Source organism: Brachypodium distachyon, chromosome 4 (genome assembly GCF_000005505.3).
Source record: "Brachypodium distachyon strain Bd21 chromosome 4, Brachypodium_distachyon_v3.0, whole genome shotgun sequence".
NCBI lineage: Eukaryota > Viridiplantae > Streptophyta > Magnoliopsida > Poales > Poaceae > Brachypodium > Brachypodium distachyon.
The window spans coordinates 43,992,847-44,010,925 of NC_016134.3; the positions used below are offsets into that span (position 1 = coordinate 43,992,847).

At 49.5% G+C, this 18,079-nt stretch overlaps 2 protein-coding genes across 2 annotated transcripts; both read right to left on the reverse strand.

Annotated features, from left to right (window-relative positions):
* Positions 1–4,725: 4,725 nt before the first annotated feature.
* Positions 4,726–7,341, reverse strand: LOC100842277. The gene is made up of 2 exons (XM_003576879.4): positions 7,131–7,341; positions 4,726–6,959 (listed from the first exon to the last, which is right to left on the reverse strand). Exons 1-2 carry the CDS (start codon positions 7,199–7,201, stop codon positions 4,895–4,897), a joined length of 2,136 nt encoding a protein of 711 aa, XP_003576927.1. The 5' UTR covers positions 7,202–7,341; the 3' UTR covers positions 4,726–4,894.
* A 7,533-nt stretch (positions 7,342–14,874) lies between these two features.
* LOC104585157 (mediator of RNA polymerase II transcription subunit 15a) lies at positions 14,875–17,929 on the reverse strand. Its single transcript, XM_010241165.3, has 2 exons — positions 17,675–17,929; positions 14,875–17,214 (listed from the first exon to the last, which is right to left on the reverse strand). Exons 1-2 carry the CDS (start codon positions 17,770–17,772, stop codon positions 15,051–15,053), a joined length of 2,262 nt encoding a protein of 753 aa, XP_010239467.1. The 5' UTR covers positions 17,773–17,929; the 3' UTR covers positions 14,875–15,050.
* Between the last annotated feature and the right edge of the window lie 150 nt (positions 17,930–18,079).

Sequence of the window (18,079 nt, forward strand, 5' to 3'; positions counted from 1 at the left end):
AGTATATGCAAATTTATCCAATTTTTCATCTTTTTTGAAAACTCGTGATGTTTTTGGGCACTGGATTTTTAGTCCAAACCGTGTTTTTAATGGAACAAATTAAATATCAATTTAGACTTCTCGAAGGTTGTGACGAACTTAGTTTTAAATTTTCCATAGAGAGATGATTGGAGAAATAAATAAATAAAAGTTAGTTCATCAAATGACGAAGAAAAGGAAAAAAAAGTTAAAGAAACAATTTATCATAATATTCAATGCTCTGCCGTGCAGAAATTGAGTGATGGGAACAAACAAACAAAATGATGTTCTCCTCCAAGGAAAAAAAGACACGTGCTTCTTCCGTCTCATATTAAGTGACTCAAATTTGTCTAAATATATATGTATCTATATCGAAAAAGCATATACATACATGTAATAGAAAGTCATTTAATATGGAACGGAGGAAGTAACTGATTATTACTCCGTATTTGTTTTGTCTGTGCTAACTATTTTTCGAATTGATGGATAAGTTTGAGTGGACAACAGTTAAGAGTTGCAGCCAACAGGCCGACACGTACTGACTTGGGAGCGGATGAATTTTCTTTGTTCGAATTGTTCTGGACGTTTCTGCTGGCCGGCACGGGCGGGAGTTTGGTGTGGGTTGGATTAGCTGTTGGAGTGGTGCCGTCTTTTGAGTAATTTTGAAGCGTCGATTTGGTTTCTTCTCGTATATATCGGTTGGCTGACAGCGACGTGTGCGTTCGTGCGTGACGCGAGCGAATATGAATTTGAATTGGGTCGGAGGGCGGCCCTTTTGATCTGGACTCTTATGTGCTTCTATGCCTTTTGGGCTCTCGGTTGTGGGCTTTTTCTGCCGTGGTTCTTAGCTGGGCTTCGAGTTGGCAAATACTAAAAAAAACATTGTCACCTTGAGATGCCGGCCTGCAGACTGGCCGTTTCAAACCGTTGGAAGAGACGGCAGGCCAATGATTTTCTGCCGCCGCTGCAATTGCCAAATGGAGCAGGAGAATCGAACGTAGGGATTTCGAATCGAAACCCCGGTTTCGGTTGCTTCTCTAGGCTATTGTTTTGCTCATTCAAAGAGCATATGTCAGTTTAGAGTAGAACAGCCACACTTAAAGTAACTGGTTTCTATGGTTTTCGTACAGATCTTTGACGAAATCCTTACAGAAATTAAGACTCCAGCCAAAAAATCCTCCACTGCGTATATCTCTAGTTTCCGCGGTTAATTTCCTGTTACCCCTCGTTTGCCCCGAAGCCCTTGGCACGCGGAAATTTTAGCCCGCGCAGTTCGACCCATCCCCTCCACCTCAGATTCCTGCCATCATTTAGGCCACCGCCTTCGATTCTGTCGTCCCCGTGCCCAGGGCGCATCCCTGGGATCTCACGTTTCGTCAAGTCCCTTCTGTCCGGAGTTGACCCCATATCACGACCGTCATGGATTCGGTTGCGTCGTCACTGTAGCAGCCGCCACCACCGATTTTGTCAGGCCACGGTGTGTCCGACAAGATTTTTCTAGATAGCAGTGGAGATTATTGAAAATCTAGTTGTTGTATCATTTTAATCGACATTGTTGTAAGATATGGAGTCTATACGAGGAAGATGAAGAATTCCATCAACTTTGATATGACATGTTTATTAAGCTCTGTGTTTACATACTTTGCTTATTACATTATCAATAGAAATTAATAATTATTGTAAAAACAGGGCACTGTTCTAGCCATAAGAGTTCAAATTAATTGATACTCCCTCCGTTTCATAATTAATTGGCGCCAGCTGTTTTGCAAAGAAATCCCTGTAAATTTCTGAAATAAACCTGCAGTCCACATCTTCAATTAAACGTGAACTCCACGTTGATTTCGTAAAACAACAGTTTTTTTTTTTGCTAAAGTTCCGATAGAACATGGACTGCGGGTTTATTTCAGAAATTTACAGGATTTTTTTTGCAAAAAAACTGGCGCCAATTAATTAAAAACGGAGGGACCAGTGGTGTATATATAGACGAATATTCCATCCAGTGCTCGTCACTACCCGAGCTATGCACCCAACACCAACTGAAAACCATATGCTTGCCAGATATGTCGAGTCCTCGATCGTCCGTCCTCTGCTGCGCCGAGAATAAGCTGGCATGCATCTCCCAATTCTCCATTACATACAGGCCGATTAAACACTGTGCTTACTGAACATACAGTACAAACAGTATACACATTTAGCAGCAAAACAAGGTAAGCACATCGAACAAACATAAGTTCGACTGTTCCTGACAGAAAACGAAGAAACGCCTTCCACTATTTATACTGATCGGTCGACCATGACACGGGGGAAGGAAGGAGCAAACGTATGGAGGATAATTAATCGATTGCAACAAAAACAGAGTTCTCTGGAACTGATTACTAGCAGCACAGCACAAGCTTGACGATGATTAACTAGGAGAATTACTTAGCCTAGTGATCCTCATTTCCCCCGATCGATCGATCGATCAGCAAGTAATGAATTAAGTGATGAAATCAAAGGGATGGGGCGCAGACGACGCAGGCGAGCAGCAGCATGGCGGAGGACGCGGCGTCCTCCTCCTCGCTGAAGCAGCTGCGCTTGAACCGGCGGCACGCGCCCTTGCCTTTGTTCAGCAGCAGCTCCTGCTGGTAATGCTGCCGCCTTCCTCCTCCTCCTCCTCTCGCCGCCGACGACGCCTCGTCGTGCTGCCGCCCCCGCCGCCGCGCGCCATGATCGGCCGGCCGCTGAACCATCCTGGCCTTGCAGCTGGCTCTCTCTGACTCTGCTGTGGGAGTCTAATTGGGGAGTGCGTGCCAAGAATATTCAAACGGGACTGGGCGACATTGCCATGTGGTGCTGCGGCGTTATTTATAGAGCGTACTGGGGCCGTTGGTAATTAGCCCTTGTGGTTCCGTGATATTGCAAGAATGCCATAGCTTTATTTTGAATCTCGTTTTCGAGCTACTGCCGGCGCGCGTAGGACGGGAGGATGGGACGTGAGGGATTTTTGTTGGCATTTGAAAGCAGAGAGAGGGAGCACAAGGTAAGGTAGCCTCCCTCAGACGTGCAAGAACGTGGTAGGGCACAGATGAGGAACAACAGTGTAGATTAGATGCAATGCATCAGCAAGCAATCTGCTATAGCGCCGCTCATGTGTCCTCATCGATCGTCCTTCATGTTTTGGGGCCGGGTCAATAATAAGTAGAGCATTGCATCTGTTCGATCACATGCAAGTAAATTTGCTCTCCGACTACTAGTAACATGTACTGTACTCATTCTACGTTTGTTGTCTTAAGTAAAAAAAAATTGTTCAAGAAAATCTGACAACATCTATTGCTTAAAATAATTTTATTAAATCTGCCGTGGTATATATGTCTAAATATGCTTATTTAATACTCCCCGTCCCATAGTAAGTGACTCAAATTTGCCCGAGTATAAATGTATTTATACCAAAAATCGTCTAAATAGATGTAATATTTCGTCACTTATATGTGACGAAGAGAGTATTATAAATATTAGTATATTTTTCTTTCACTTCGGTCAAGTTTAACGACCATCTTCTACTTTAATCCGATGGAGTATTAGAGAAACAGTTAAGTACCGATTGAGGCGCTATCCGTCAAACTCACTATTCCCTCCGTTGTATAATTTTTGTCGAAATATTACATGTATCTACACATTTTTTAGGTAGATACATCCATTTTGATAAATTTGAGACCGGAATTATGAAACGAGGACATAACAGAGTCAACCAAGCCTCGAAGAATTCAGCACAAATCATATGGCGATAGCTAGCTGACAAAAACCGAATGATGCAAGGCACATGATTAATTGGCATGTTACATGGCTAGTTAGGACCACCCATGTGGCTCAGCTGATGATTAGGACTAGACCTAAATATAAGGACAACGGAAATTTAGTAAAGTACTAGCTATTACTCACTACTATAACCACCATAGGAGTATTAATTTCAAATTAGATCTGTGTGGGTTCTAGACTTCTAGTGATACTTGTTGCTTATGGATGCCTACCTGTCATATAATGAGCTAATTCAACCGATATTGAGCATCTGTGGAACAATTAATTGCACCGAGCATGTTAACTAAGAGGACCATGATGGTTGACAGTCAGAACAACATACATTTTAAATTGACCGCATATAGAAAACTGCACTAGCGCACATATTCCATTGAGAAGTACCACATTCATTCTAAATACTCCCTCGGATTTATATTAATTGTCGCAGATTTAGTACAAAATTGTATCATTAATTTTTTCGGAGGGAGTATACGAAATCCTATCTTAATTTGTCATTTGACCAAGTTTATAGAACAAAATATTAACATTTAGAATATTAAATAAGTACATTATGAAAATATTTATCACTGTGGATTTAATAAGACTAATTTAGAATCGTATATATTGGTAAACTTTTCCATAAACTTGGTCAAAATTTAAGAAGTTTGATTTGGAACGAAGCTATGACTTTTTACATTTAGGTTTTTTTTTTAGGAAAAAACTGTAGGGGATAACCCCTAAAATATATTACGAGCACCAGGATTTGAATCCTGGAGGGTGGAGTCGTGCACCTGCAACTCCACCACACCAAGAGGTGCTTCTCCTTTTTACATTTAGGTAGATTGGTTAATTAAGTTGGTTGAATATATACGCACCCTTAGCCAAGACCAAGACCAAGTATATAGCTACATATAACATGCAACGGAGATGCAATTTTCCATGCCAAACACCCTGGTTGTACACATAAACATGCATGAACAACATCGTACAATTAATATAAGGCAGCTGTTCCCCTACACGTTCCTATTGAATCAGCTCTGCAGCAAACAATTTCCTCCACTCCTCCTATACATGTTCTACATATACCAAGTTAGAACTTTTCTTACATCGATATACAAGATCCCATCCTAGGGTCATAATTTTCCATGTAACTTTCCAACTCCCACCTCCTCATCATATTCACGAACTCGGTTCCGACGCTCCGCACGCACGAGTCGAACGCCCTGGCTATGTCCACGATCGACCTGGGCTCCGGGAGCTCGCCCACGGCGTGCCGGAACGCCACGTCCACCGCGCACGGGAACCCCTCCCTCATCTCGCCGCGGGGCAGCACCGCCGGAGAGCTCCGTGGGTAGTCGGCGGGGACGAGCAGCTTCGCGTACACCTCGGACACCTCGCAGGCCCCCCTGAAGTCCGGCGGGAGCGTCACGGAGGTGTAGAAGAACCCGACCACCATCTCTGATGATGCCGTGGTGTCTCTGATGATGCTGACCTCCGTCTCGAGCAGCGCCCTGTGCGCGTCTCTGACCTCGTCCAGCACTGCGTCGTTGACGTAGCCGTAGCCGTAGCCGCAGCCGAAGCCGAAGCTCTGCGTTTTCTGCCTCTTGGTTTCAGGCTCCCATGCGTCCTCCTCCTCGTAGTCGATGGTCCTACGGAGGCGGGTGCCGCGCCCAAGGTTCAGACCCAATTCACGGGCTACGCTGCGGAACGCTTCCGCCTTGTCTCCGCTCTCGATCGGCGGCTCCATGGATACCGGCACTTCAGCTGTGACACACACCTCGTTCTGTGTCAACTCAGGCATAATGACCGCCTCATCTGCTGGATGCTCTTGCTGTTTTTCTTCCTGGATACATGTTCCTTCAGGAGTAGCGTTCTGTGTCAACTCAGAAATAACCGGTTCGTCTTCTGTATTCTCTTGATCTTCTTCCTGGCTACATGTTCCTCCAGGAGGAACGTTCTGTGACATCTCAGGAATAACCGCTTCATCTACTGGATGCTCTCGATGTTCTTCTTCCTGGCTACATGTTCCTCCGGTGAATGTTGCAGCGTCAGCTACCGGTGCTCCAGCTTCACTCTGCATCTCAGCCTGACCATCATCCTCTGCTTCACCTGCCAAGTTGGCGGTGTCGCTCTCATTTGGTTCCAGAGCCAGGGGAGTTGATCTCGCCGGACTGCTCTGTGTTGGCTGCGTCGAGATGGTTTCAACTGCAGGGGCCTCTCGATGTTCATGCTGCGTATCCATGCCACCAGTGGGTGGTGCCGTGGTGCGAGCTGGACTCGCGACCTGAGGCGGCTCGCGACAGTTCCTCGCTGCGATCGTGGCTTTTTTTCTTTCCATCCTGAAGAAATCCAGCAGACCAAATATCATGGCTTGGCACTTGTCCAACTGACCCATGGCCTGTTCGGGAATGTTGCCTTTCTGGAGCTGAAGGAAGCTCAGCACCCTCTGTATCATTCCCTTGATTGTTTGCATCTGCCTGCATTTCTTAGCTTGCTGTTCAGGCATCGACTCGAATTGTTCATTTGTTATATCACGAACATCCAACGCTCGGTCGTATTCCATGAGCTCAGCGAAGTGGGCATCCTTGAGTAATGTGATCTTCTGGAACAGGTCCTCCCTCCAGTCGACTTCTTCGGCATTATTCCTTGTAATTATCTCTGAAGTTGGAGGGCTTTCATATTGCTGGTTGTTCTTGTTCTGTCCTCCAGGGTGCCCAGTCTGCATCACGGCGACATTATTGGCCTGCTGTACCCTCTGCATTAGGTTGACCCTCCTCGGGTGTTGCTGATTCATTATCCCCACCAAGCGTGGCTGGGGCTGGGGCTGCTGCTTACACATGCCACTGGAGATATGGCTGGCCGGGCGTTGAGTCTGAGGAGCTACTGATGGCCGGACAGCCGGTGCCATTGGGGGTGGCCTGACAGAGTAATTAGCTTGGGCTGCATTAGCCTGCTGCATTTGGAATCCCACGTGCGCCTGTTGCTGAAGGTTCGGAGCAGCGGTCTGTTGTTGTATGTTCTGAATCTGGATCATCTTCTTGCTTATTCTTGTGAGGTAATCTCGCATGCCGGTGGCAGCCCTGAACGCGATGGCCTCGAATCGGGAGGCAACGGCGTGGACTTGAGCAAGCTGATCTGGCCCATTGGGTTGGGGAAATTTCTTCATCCTGAATAAATACGGCACGGATGGATGGGAGAGCATGAGACGGTTTCATATGTATCAAGTAATCAAAGGATAGAGAATAATCAGAACATCACAATTCACAACAACAGAAGTAAAAATAGGGCAGAAACGGAGCAATCGGGGGGAAAAAAGAGAAGAAGCGAGAGCAACTTACATCTTTTCGACCACTTTGGCGCGGAAGTTGGGGGGCGCCGCCGCCAGCCAGTGGTGGCCGCCTGCCGCCATATCGATCTTGGAGCCGGGAAGATGCGAGGTGAGCGATTCGTCGATCTCTAGCGTGAGCGAATCGATCTGGGGACTCTGGAGCGGGCGGCGGCGGGAGTTGCAGTCGGGATTGCGATGGCTCCTGGAAAGGAAGGCAGCGTGCGGGGCCTTTTATGATGGGCGAAACCGAGTCTCAAGTGAACTCGGATTCGCTCCATCGAAATACTACTGGCCAATCTCGGCCGTTGAAGACAAAGGGACCCTCGTGCCCTCAGCCGCCCGTTCCATTCCGCCTGACAGCCTAGGAAGTAAGAACCGGGGAACGCGTTGCAACGTGGATGCGTTTTTTTTATTTAAATAATGGCTCGTGGTGCGATGGAAACTTTTTTTTTCTTTTTTCTGATCGGCGGAAACATTATTGTTTACAAGAATACTACTTCGTATATAGCCGGTGCACTTTACCTGTACGTTTACAAACCAAAACAAAAATGCATGTTCAATCAATGCTTACGTACAATTTTATTCGGACATACGGAGTATATTCTTTTGTTGACACGACTTCTAAATTCAAACAGTCAAATGCATGTTACACCACATATATAGATGGCAGTTTTGTTTCACTTTCCACCGGGTTTTGCAAGTTTTTCACTATGCACAAGACTAGCTTTGACGAATATATGGATAAAAGTAACCTGTTTAGAGGTGACACACTCCGCACGTCTTGTTTTTATAGAAACATGTCACACATATAAGCATCGAGCTCACCAGGGCCTGACCTACAAGCTGGCATGCGTCCATGTTGCGTTCAACAAACATGACAAATGTTAGGTCTCTCTCCACCAAAGACGATAACATTTCATTTCATTTGGTAGAAATGAGATGAATCCTAATTTTTCATATGATCTCATTTGGCTGAATTTGAATTCTGGGTCAAAAATCATGTTTGTCTACCACATGGATTTGTATCGAAGGGCCAGTGGCCGATCTTTATTACAGTTAAAAGGATTACAGGAAGAGGACGGCCCTGCGACCGTACCAGATCACAACACCACAGAAGCAACAAGCTTAACAGAGTGGGCAACAGAGCAAGAGAAGTGGCGTCATAGGGTTTAGAGCATAGTCACACAGTCGGCCGATCTCCAAGACTGAAGATCCTCCATGATCAGGTCAAACACACGATCGACGGAGCTGGCAACACGCTGAAAAATTCTGGCATCGCGTTCCTTCCCGAGCCTCCAATGGACGAGAATGGTGAAGGTGTCGAAGTCGACCCGCAGAGCTTTGGGAGCGCTCCTCCTTGCCGTCAGCCACCAGTCTTCGGTGCTATGGAAATGGTCTCCCGGGATGGGGAATGAGTCCTTAGACCAATCTTGCAGCCGCTGCCATAGAAGCCGAGAGAACCAGTAGTGGACGAAGAGGTGAGTGCAGTTTTCGTTCTCCGTTGAGCAAAGGGCGCAAAGGGCATTATGCGGCCATCCTTTCCGTGCCAAGTTGTCCGCGGTGAGACATCGCCGATGTACAGCGAGCCACATGAAAAACTTACACCTCATAGGGGCCTACGATTTCCAAATGGGCTTTGCGCAGGCAAAGCGGGTGTGAGCGACGAAGAAGAGGCGGTAGGCTGAGCGCACAGAGAAGGAGCCATCTTTCGAGAAGCGCCACACAGCCACATCCTCCTGTCCGGCCGACAGACGAATTCCAGCAGTTCTGTCCCAGAGCAGCAAGTATTCTGCAAGGGCCTGTGAGGATAAACCACCTGCGATGTCTCTGACCCACTTGTGGCGGGGTAGAGCCGCTGCCACAGAGATGCCAGAGTCTTTGACAAAAGAGAAGAGAGCAGGCGCCATGTCTTGTACAGCCATGCCTCCGGGCAGCCATTTGTCGAACCAAAATTTCGCACGCTTGCCGTCGCCCAAACGAATAATCATGGCAGAATTGCAGATCGCCAATGCCTCCCGGTCCTCCTTGGCAGGAATTTGAGTCCATGGCCGGGGAGAAGAGGCCCAGCGAAGCCATGGCCATCTGCACCGTAGCGCCATACCGAAGAACCGGAGATTGAGGATGCCCAGGCCTCTAACATCGAGCGGGCGGCAGACTCTAGACCATGGGAGGAGGCAATGCCCTCCGTTGATCTCGTCCTCACCTTTCCATACAAAGCCACGGCAGCGTCGATCAATGACATTGAGTGTCCATTGGGGAAGCGGCAGAACTGACTGAAGTGGAGGGGGAGCGCCATGAGCACCGAACGAGTGAGTGTCAGTCTTCCACCCGTGGAGAGGAGCTTTGGTTTCCATCCCTTCAGCTTGTTGGAGAGCTTGTCGATCATCGGCCAAATGTCAGCCTTACGCAGACGACCTGTGGAGAGCGGCAATCCGAGGTAAGTAACTGGGAATTCTTTGCGGAGGCATAGGAAGTGATTGGCCACAATCTGGGTAGCGTCATCGCTGCAACGGATACAAGTAATGGAGCTCTTTTGCAGGTTGATATGCAGGCCGGAGGAATCACCAAAAATACTTAGGGCAGCCGACATCACGTTCAGGTCAAAAGGCAGCGGGCTGAAGAAGATCACCGCTTCATCGGCATAAATTGAGACCGGGGGATTCTTCCGTTCAGACCAAGACCGGCGAGCAGGGCGCGGTCCGTTGCCCATTGGAGAATTGCTTGGAGAGAGTCCATTGCCAATATAAAAAGAGCTGGAGAGATGGGATCTCCTTGGCGGACACCGCGAGCAAGATGGATCGGAGCTCCCCTTACACCATTAATGATGATCGAGGTGCGGGCTGACGCAAGCAGGCCACAAATCCAGTTACGCCATCTAGTCCCAAAGCCTCTATGCCGTAGGATCTCAATCAGGAATTCCCATGAAAGGGTATCGAAGGCCTTGGAAATATCAATTTTCATGAGAACTGCAGACTTTTTTTTGCTGTGTAGGAATTTTGCAGCATTTGCCACAAGCTTGAAATTTTCATGGATGCTTCTGGATCGAATGAAGGCACTCTAAGCTTGGGAGATCAGCCCCAGCAGAAGCAAAGACAAGCGGGTGGCTAAAATCTTGGAGAAAATCTTTGATACTCCGTGAATCAAACTAATAGGACTAAACTCCTGGATGTCAATGGGATTCCCTTTTTTGGGGAGCAAAATTAGCAAGGAGTCGTTGAGTCGTCCGAAATTTTGGAATTGGCCTTGGTGAAGCCGCTTGAGGGCCGCAAGTAAATCATCCGTAATAATCTCCCAGCAGATTTTAAAGAAGAGGCCCGAGAAACCGTCCGAGCCAGGCGCACGGTCATTGGGCATCTCCATGACAACTTTTCTTACCTCTTCATGGGAGAATTCGACCTCCAACTCTCTGGCTTGAGAGGCAAACAACGAAGGAATATCAATCGCCTCGAGATTGAGACGATGTTGCCTGCGGGGGGCAGTGCCAAATTTTTTAGAGAAGTAGTTCTGGGCGAGATCCAACTTATCTTCAAGCGAAGAGGCAGTTCTATCGTGGGAGCGCAGGATGGGGATGAGGTGCTTGCGACGCCGGCCGTTGGCCTTCATGTGGAAGTACTTGGTGTTCGCGTCGCCTTCTTTGATATCCCGAATTCGAGCGCGCTACCGCAGTCTTGTTCTCTCCAAGGAGGCCAGCGCAAGGCATCTGCCCTTAAAGAACGCACGCAACTTCTTTTCATCACCAGAGAGATCACGAAATTCCATAGCTTTATCAAATCTTAGGATTACTTCATTGGCAATCTGAAAGAGCAAGGTAAACTGACTTTGTTTTCTTTGCCCCCAACTTCTGAGGGCCTTAGCTGTGGCTGTCAATTTAGCATCCAAGATCTGAAGAGGGTCGCCGGCCGCGGAAAGAAAATTTGTAGAGCACCAGACACCTTGAACCACCTCCAGAAATCCGGGGATTTTAGGCCAATAATTCTCAAAGTGGAAGCAAAAGGAATGTGGCCTGGAAGAGGAGCAGGTTAGTAAAAAGGGGCAATGATCAGAGATACTGGTGCTAAGAGCTGTAAGGTCACTGATGGGATACACATCCTCCCAAAGGGGGTTAAAAAGCACTCTGTCCAATTTTGCGAGAATTGTTGAATCCTGTTCATTGCTCCATGTAAATCTGCGGCCCTGCAGCGGTATGTCTTGGAGTGCGAGGGAATTTAGAGTGTGCCTGAATTTATTCATCATCCTTCTGTTAACTCTCCCATTGCTTTTATCACTAGTGTCATGAACTGGACTGAAGTCGCCATTGATCAACCAAGGAAGCTGGATGTTTGCACCAATGTTGGAAATTTCCAAGAGGAACCTTTCCTTGTTAGCTTGCTCTTGCGGTCCATAGACAGAAGTCACAGCCCATGATTTGGCATCCTTCGGGGAGAAGACTTCTGCAGTGATAGAGAATTCACCTCTATTTATAGTTGTCACCCGTAGCCGGTCCGAGCGCCACGCCATGATGATGCCACCTCGAGTGCCAACTGCCGGAATAAAATCAAAACTATCGAAAGAAGCACCAAAAGTTTGGGAAACAACAATGGAGTCAACCTCCTGGAGTTTGGACTCTTGGGCACAAATCATCGACAAATTGAACGACTGAATAAAAAGGCGGATCGAATTCCTCCGAGCCGGATTATTTAAGCCTCTAAGATTCCACACGGCCATACATAATTCAGAATCCATAGCAAATTGAGGGGGGAGAGGCTACAGGGGCAACCGCCGGCTCAGGCACAGGGGTCCACCTCCTCCGGCATGGCGAAAGCTTGGAAGCTAGAGTAGGCCGGTTCATCGAAGTCCACTTCGTCGGGAGCAAAAAGGGCAGAACCTGCACAGAGGTGGTGAGGGGCCGGCGGCTTGGTGAAGAGCTGCAGGTATTGGTCCATGGCCTGTTGTGAAACTTCCTCATTGTCAGAGGCGAAGCCCAACTTTCTGGCGAGAATGGTTTGGGCGCGGTGGTAGGGCCCCATGTTCTTGCCGTCTTACTTCAGCCGGAGACGTTCACTCCTAGGAGGGGTGAAGTCAGCCGGGAGAATCTTCTTCCTTCTGACCGGAGCTGAATTCGCCGGCCTCTGTCCCAGGATAGATCGTGGAGGAGACAAGCGGAGCGATTCAGTTAGAGCATCTGTTGCGGTAAGGGGTCTTTCCGGCGCAGTCTGCAGGTGGCTGTCGGGAGCAGGGCCGGGTCCAAAAGTATGCTCGGGCGAGGGAGCCGCAGCCTGGGCTTCCATCCTGTCCCGGCAGCTCATAGTGGTGAGTTGGCCACCGGTTTGGGCCTGGCAATTGGGGGGCCCGAAAGCCGGCGCATCAGTCTGGCCTAGCACGAGGCAGGTGGCGAAGGCACCAGAGTTCTCCTCATCCGCCGTGGTGGGCCCAGCTGGCGGCCCCACTGACTGGGGGCCCAATGGTTCTTGACCCGTTGGGCAGCAGGCGGTCCCCGACACCGAGACACGTGTAGGTGTTCTGAGGGCCGTCGGCGTCGCCGGGGGAGACGGCGTCAGGGCACGCGAGCCGGCAAGGTCCAAGACGGCCGAGCACTGGCTTGGAGGAGACGCCTACCCGAGGAGACGCGGGGCGGCGATGCGGGCGGTGTGCTACCCTGAGCAGTCGGACCCGTGGCAGGCGATGCCACCGAAACATGCGTGCCGCGCCAGGGGAGAAGCGGGGGCGGCGTGGCGAATGGTGTCGTTGCGCGCGCGGCGGTGGAGCCCCTGGCGGTGGAGGCTGTCGAGGGCAGCAGGGGTGAGGCGTCGCGAGCAGGGGAGCGTAGTCGTTGGAGCCGTGCGGGCGAGGAGGAGGTGGACGTGGTCCTCTCCCTCTGTCCCGCAGTGTCAGAGGGAGCGGTCCTGGCCTGAATTGGGAGACCGCCGGTCGGGAGGGGTAGGCCACGTGCCCGGTCCACACATGGATTTGTAGAGTGAAAGACAATTCTAGACAAATGATGGCGGCTTTTAGAGAGGAATTGAAGTTAGTTTTTTTTAGGGAAGGAATTGAGGTTAGTTGTAGTGTGATTGCATGGAATTGCAAATTGAATTCATGTTGCCAATTCCTTGCCAACCAAACAAGCTAGTTTCTAGAATTCAAAATGAATTCTACAATTCTATCCCCAAATGATGGTGCCAAACGAGCAGTTAGGGTTATCAACAAGGATAAATATGCTTTCGTTATCAATAAGGACAATGGAAATTTAGTACTAGCTATTACTCACTACTATGACCACTATAGGAGTATTAGTTTCAAATTATATATGTCATCTGATGAGCTAATTCAACCGATATTGAGCATCAATGGAACAAATAATTGCACCGAGTATGTTAACTGAGAGAGCCATGATGGTTGACAGTCAGAACAACGAACAATAGCACATATTCCACAGAGAAGTACCAAATCCATTCTAAATACTCACTCCGATCCATATTATTTGTCGTAGATTTAGTACAAAGTTGTACTATGGATTTTTTTCGGAGGGAGTATAGGAAATCATATCTTAACTTGTCATTTGATGGAGTTTATAGGAAAAAATTAACATTTAGAATATTAAATAAGTACACTATGAAAATACTTATCACAATGAATCTAATAAAACTAATTTAGAGTCATATAAGTTAGTAGATTTTCTTATAAACTTAGTCAAAATTTAAGAAGTTTGACTTGGAATAAAGTTATGACTTTTTACATCTAGGTCGATTGGTTAATTAAGTTCGCTGAATATATAAGCATTCTTTCCCAAGACCAAGTAAGAATCAATGTGTAGAGTATATAGAGGTGCAACATGGTGACCCTCAGAATACTTTTTGACCCTCGTTGGCTCAAACAAATGAACTATATGGCAAATTCTCCCTTAGAAGAGGGCACTATTGTCTTTTCACATTTTCGCATTGAGAAAAATAATAGTAATTAAAAAAATAGTGGTCTCTCTCCGGTCTTTTCGATTCCAGCTCGCCGTCATCCTCGCCGGCGCGCCGCGGCTGCCGCCGCTGTCCCTTGCATCTGCCGCACACGCCGCTGTCGCTGTCCTCCCATCCCCGAGTCGCCGCTGCCGCTGCTTTCCATCCTTGCAGCCCGCACCGCCGCTATAGTCCTCGCCGCGGCTGCCCCTGTCGCCCTCGTCGCTGCTGCCACCATCTCAGGCCGCCGCCGCCGCCGACCCCTTTTTCCAGCGGCGCGCGCAGCCTTCTTCCCATCCCACGGCGGCCGCCGCTTCCGTCCTTGCCGCCGCTGCCCTTCCAGCGCGCCGCCTCCTTGCTTCCATCCTCGCCGCCGCCCTCGACCCTGCCAGCGCCGCCGACGCCCTCCGCTCCCACGTTGTCCTCGCCCTCCTCCAACGCGCCGCCGCCGCCCTCCCCCTAGTCTGCTCCGCCGCCCTCCCTCCTGCCCTTGGAACTCCACCGCTTGAACCACCACAAGCCCGCACCGACGGTTGATCGCCCGCAGAAGGAAGGGGGAGGCACCAGAGGCGGCAGCGGAAGGAGCCTCAATGAGGAGGCAGCGGAAATCTTCCTGGACATCAACGGGGAACAGGGGAGAATGGGAAAAGGCTCTTTTCGTTTTTTTTTCCGGCCGATATTTGGTTACGTTTTTGCGCTTCCGTCTGATACTGCATCTTATTACTCCACACGTATCAGTTGGGAGTATTAGAAAGTATCAACTAATCTGATCTTTTAGATTAAAAATAAACGGTCCAAATTAATTATGGTACTCGAGTGTATAGCTGCATGCTAGGGAGATGCAATTTTCCATGCCAAACACCAAATTGTTTTCCACATAAACATGAACAACATTGTACGGTATAATTAAGGCAGCTGTTCCCTGCATGTTTACTATTGAATCAGCTCTGCAGCAAACAATTTCCTCCTCCTATACATGTTCTACATATACCAAGTTTGAACTTTTCTTACTTGCATATACATGATCCCATCCTAGGGTCATAATTTTGCATGTACTGCCTCCTCGATTCCATGTAACTTTCCAATTCCCACATCCTAATCATCTTCACAAATTCAGCAACGACGCTCCGCACGCACGAGTCAAACGCCCTGGCAATGTCCACGATGGATCTGTGCTCCGGGAGCTTGCTGAAGGCGTCTTGAAACGCCGCGTCCACCGAGCATGGAAAGCCCTCTCGCAGTTCGCCGCGGGGCAGCACCGCCGGAGAGCTCCGTGGGTAATCGGCGGGGACGAGCAGCTTCGCGTACACCTCGGACACCTCGAAGGCCCCCCTGAAGTCCGGCGGGAGCGTCACGGCGGTGTAGAAGAACCCGACCACCATCGACGGACCGTCCGCTGCAGCAGCTGCTCCCGTGGTGTCGCTGATGATGCTGACCTCCGTCTCGAGCAGCGCCCTGTGCGCGTCTCTGACCTCGTCCAGCACTCTGTCGGTGATGTAGCCGTAGCCGAAGCTCTGCATTTTCTGCCTCTTGGATTCAGGCTCCGATGTTTCCTCCTCCTCACAGGACACGCTGTCGATGGTCCTGCGGAGGCGGGTGCTGCGCCCAAGGTTCAGCCCCAATTCACGGGCTAACCCGCGGAGCGCTTCCGCCTTGTCTCCGCTCTTGATCGGTGGCTGATCCATGGATACCGGCGCTTCGGCTGTGACACAGGCCTCGTTGGGTGATTCGGCTTGATCCGCGCTACGGTCTTGCTGCTGAGCCGGTTGAGTCATTCCTCCAGGAGGAACGTTCTGTGTCAACTCAGGGATAATGACCGCCTGCTCTTGCTGTTCTTCTTCCTGGATACATGTTCCTTCAGGAGGAGCGTTCTGTGTCAACTCAGAAATAACCGGTTCGTCTTCTGTATTCTCTTGATCTTCTTCCTGGCTATATGTTCCTCCAGGAGGAACGTTCTGTGACATCTGAGGAATAACCGTTTCATCTGCTGGATGTTCTTCCTGGCTACATGTTCCTCCGGTGAATGTTGCCGCGTCAGCTACCGGTGCCCCAGCTTCACCCAGCATCTCAGCCTGACCATCATCCTCTGCTTCACCTGCCAAGTTGGCGGTGTTGCTCTCATTTGGTTCCAAAGCCAGGGGAGTTGATCTCGTCGGACTGCTCTGTGTTGGCTGCGACGAGATGGTTTCAACTGCAGGGACCTCTCGATGTTCATGCTGCGTATCCATGCCACTAGTGGGTGGTGCCGTGGTGCCAGCTGGACTCGCGACATGAGGCAGCTCGCGACAGTTCCTCGCTGCGATCGTAGCTTTTTTTCTTTCCATCCTGAAGAATTGCCGCAGACCAGATATTATGTCTTGGAATTTGCCCAACTGGCCCATGGCCTGTTTGGGAATGTTGCCTTTCTGGAGCTGAAGGAAGCTCAGCACAGTCTGTATCATTCCCTTGATTTTTTGTAATTTCCTGCATCTGTCAGCTTTCTTTTCAGGCATCGACTCGAACTGTTCATTTGTTATATCGCAAACATCCAACGCTCGGTCGTATTCCATGAGCTCAGTGAAGTGGGCATCCTTGAGTGATGTGATCTTCTGGAACAAGTCCTCCCTCCATTCGACTTCTTCAGCATTATTCCTTGTGATTATCTCTGAAGTTGGAGGGCTTTCATATTGCTGGTTGTTCTTGTTCTGTCCTCCAGGGTGCCCATTCTGCATCACGGCGACATTGGCCTGCTGCACCCGCTGCATTTGGTTGACCCTCCTCAGGTGTTGCTGATTCATTATCCCCATCAAGCGTGGCTGAGGCTGGGGCTGGGGCTGCAGATTACACAAGCCACTGGAGATATGGCTGGGCGGGTGTTGCGTCTGATGTGTTGCTGACGGCCGGGCAGCCGGTGCCATTTGGAGTGGCCTTACAGAGTAATTAGCTTGCGCTGCATTGGCCTGCTGCATTTGGGATCCCATTTGCGCCGGTTGCTGAAGGTTTGAGGCAGCATGGGCAGACGTTTGGTCTCTGTTCTGAATCTGCGTCATCTTCTTGCTTACTGTCGTAATGTAATCTTGCATGCTGGTGGCAGCCCCGAACACCCTGGCCTCATATCGGGAGGCAACGGCGTGGAGGTGTGCAAGCTGATGCTGATCTGGCGGCCCATTGGGTCGGGGCAAAGTCTTAATTCTGAAACCAATACGACACAGATGGAAGAAATTGAGAGGGTTTCGTATGTGTATCAAAAGATAGAGAATAATCAGAACATCACAATAAACAAGTAAAGAAAAGAATAGGTAATCACTAGACAACAACTTAACAGTTACGTAACACTACAACAACATGAGAGCTAGCGATCAGAAAACAATTTGCAGGAGAACGCTAGTCAATTAACCAGAACTGACCTATCAGAAAAATCAACCAAACGGGTACTCAAGAGGGGTTGTATGGAAGTAACACGGAAATATTTTTTCCTTCACGGGGAACAATTCGACTCATGTGGTAAACCGAGATAAACAGATTCTAGTGCGGAATCGGGCCCCAAATCTACCATTTAGTAGCGTACAGAATCCGCGATGACTACAGAACACTAGATTAGGGCAGAAACCGGAGCGACCGGATAATAAGAAAAGGAAGCGAGAGTACTTACATCTTTCTAACCACTTTGGCGCGGAGGTCCGGGGGCGCCGTCGCCAGCCAGTGGTGGCCGCCGCCGCCGCCGCCGCCGCCTGCGGGGGGCTGCGCCATATCGACGGATCTAGCGCAGGGGAGAGGTGGGGTGGCTAGCGGGATCGATTCGTCGATCGCTCGCCGGGCGGCGCGGCGTGGGCGAATCGATCTGGAGCGGGGAGAGCAGTTCGAGTTGGATTGCGATTTGCAATGGCCTGGAAAGGAAGGCGGCTTGGGCGGGCCTTTTATGGTCCGCGTGACGAGAGGAGGAAGCGCGCGGGCCAGAAACCGAGTTTGATCGATTGGGCAATCTCGGCCGTTGAAGGCAAAGGGACATCTCGTGCCCTCAGCCGCCCGTTCCGTTCCGCCTTGCAGCCTAAGAAAC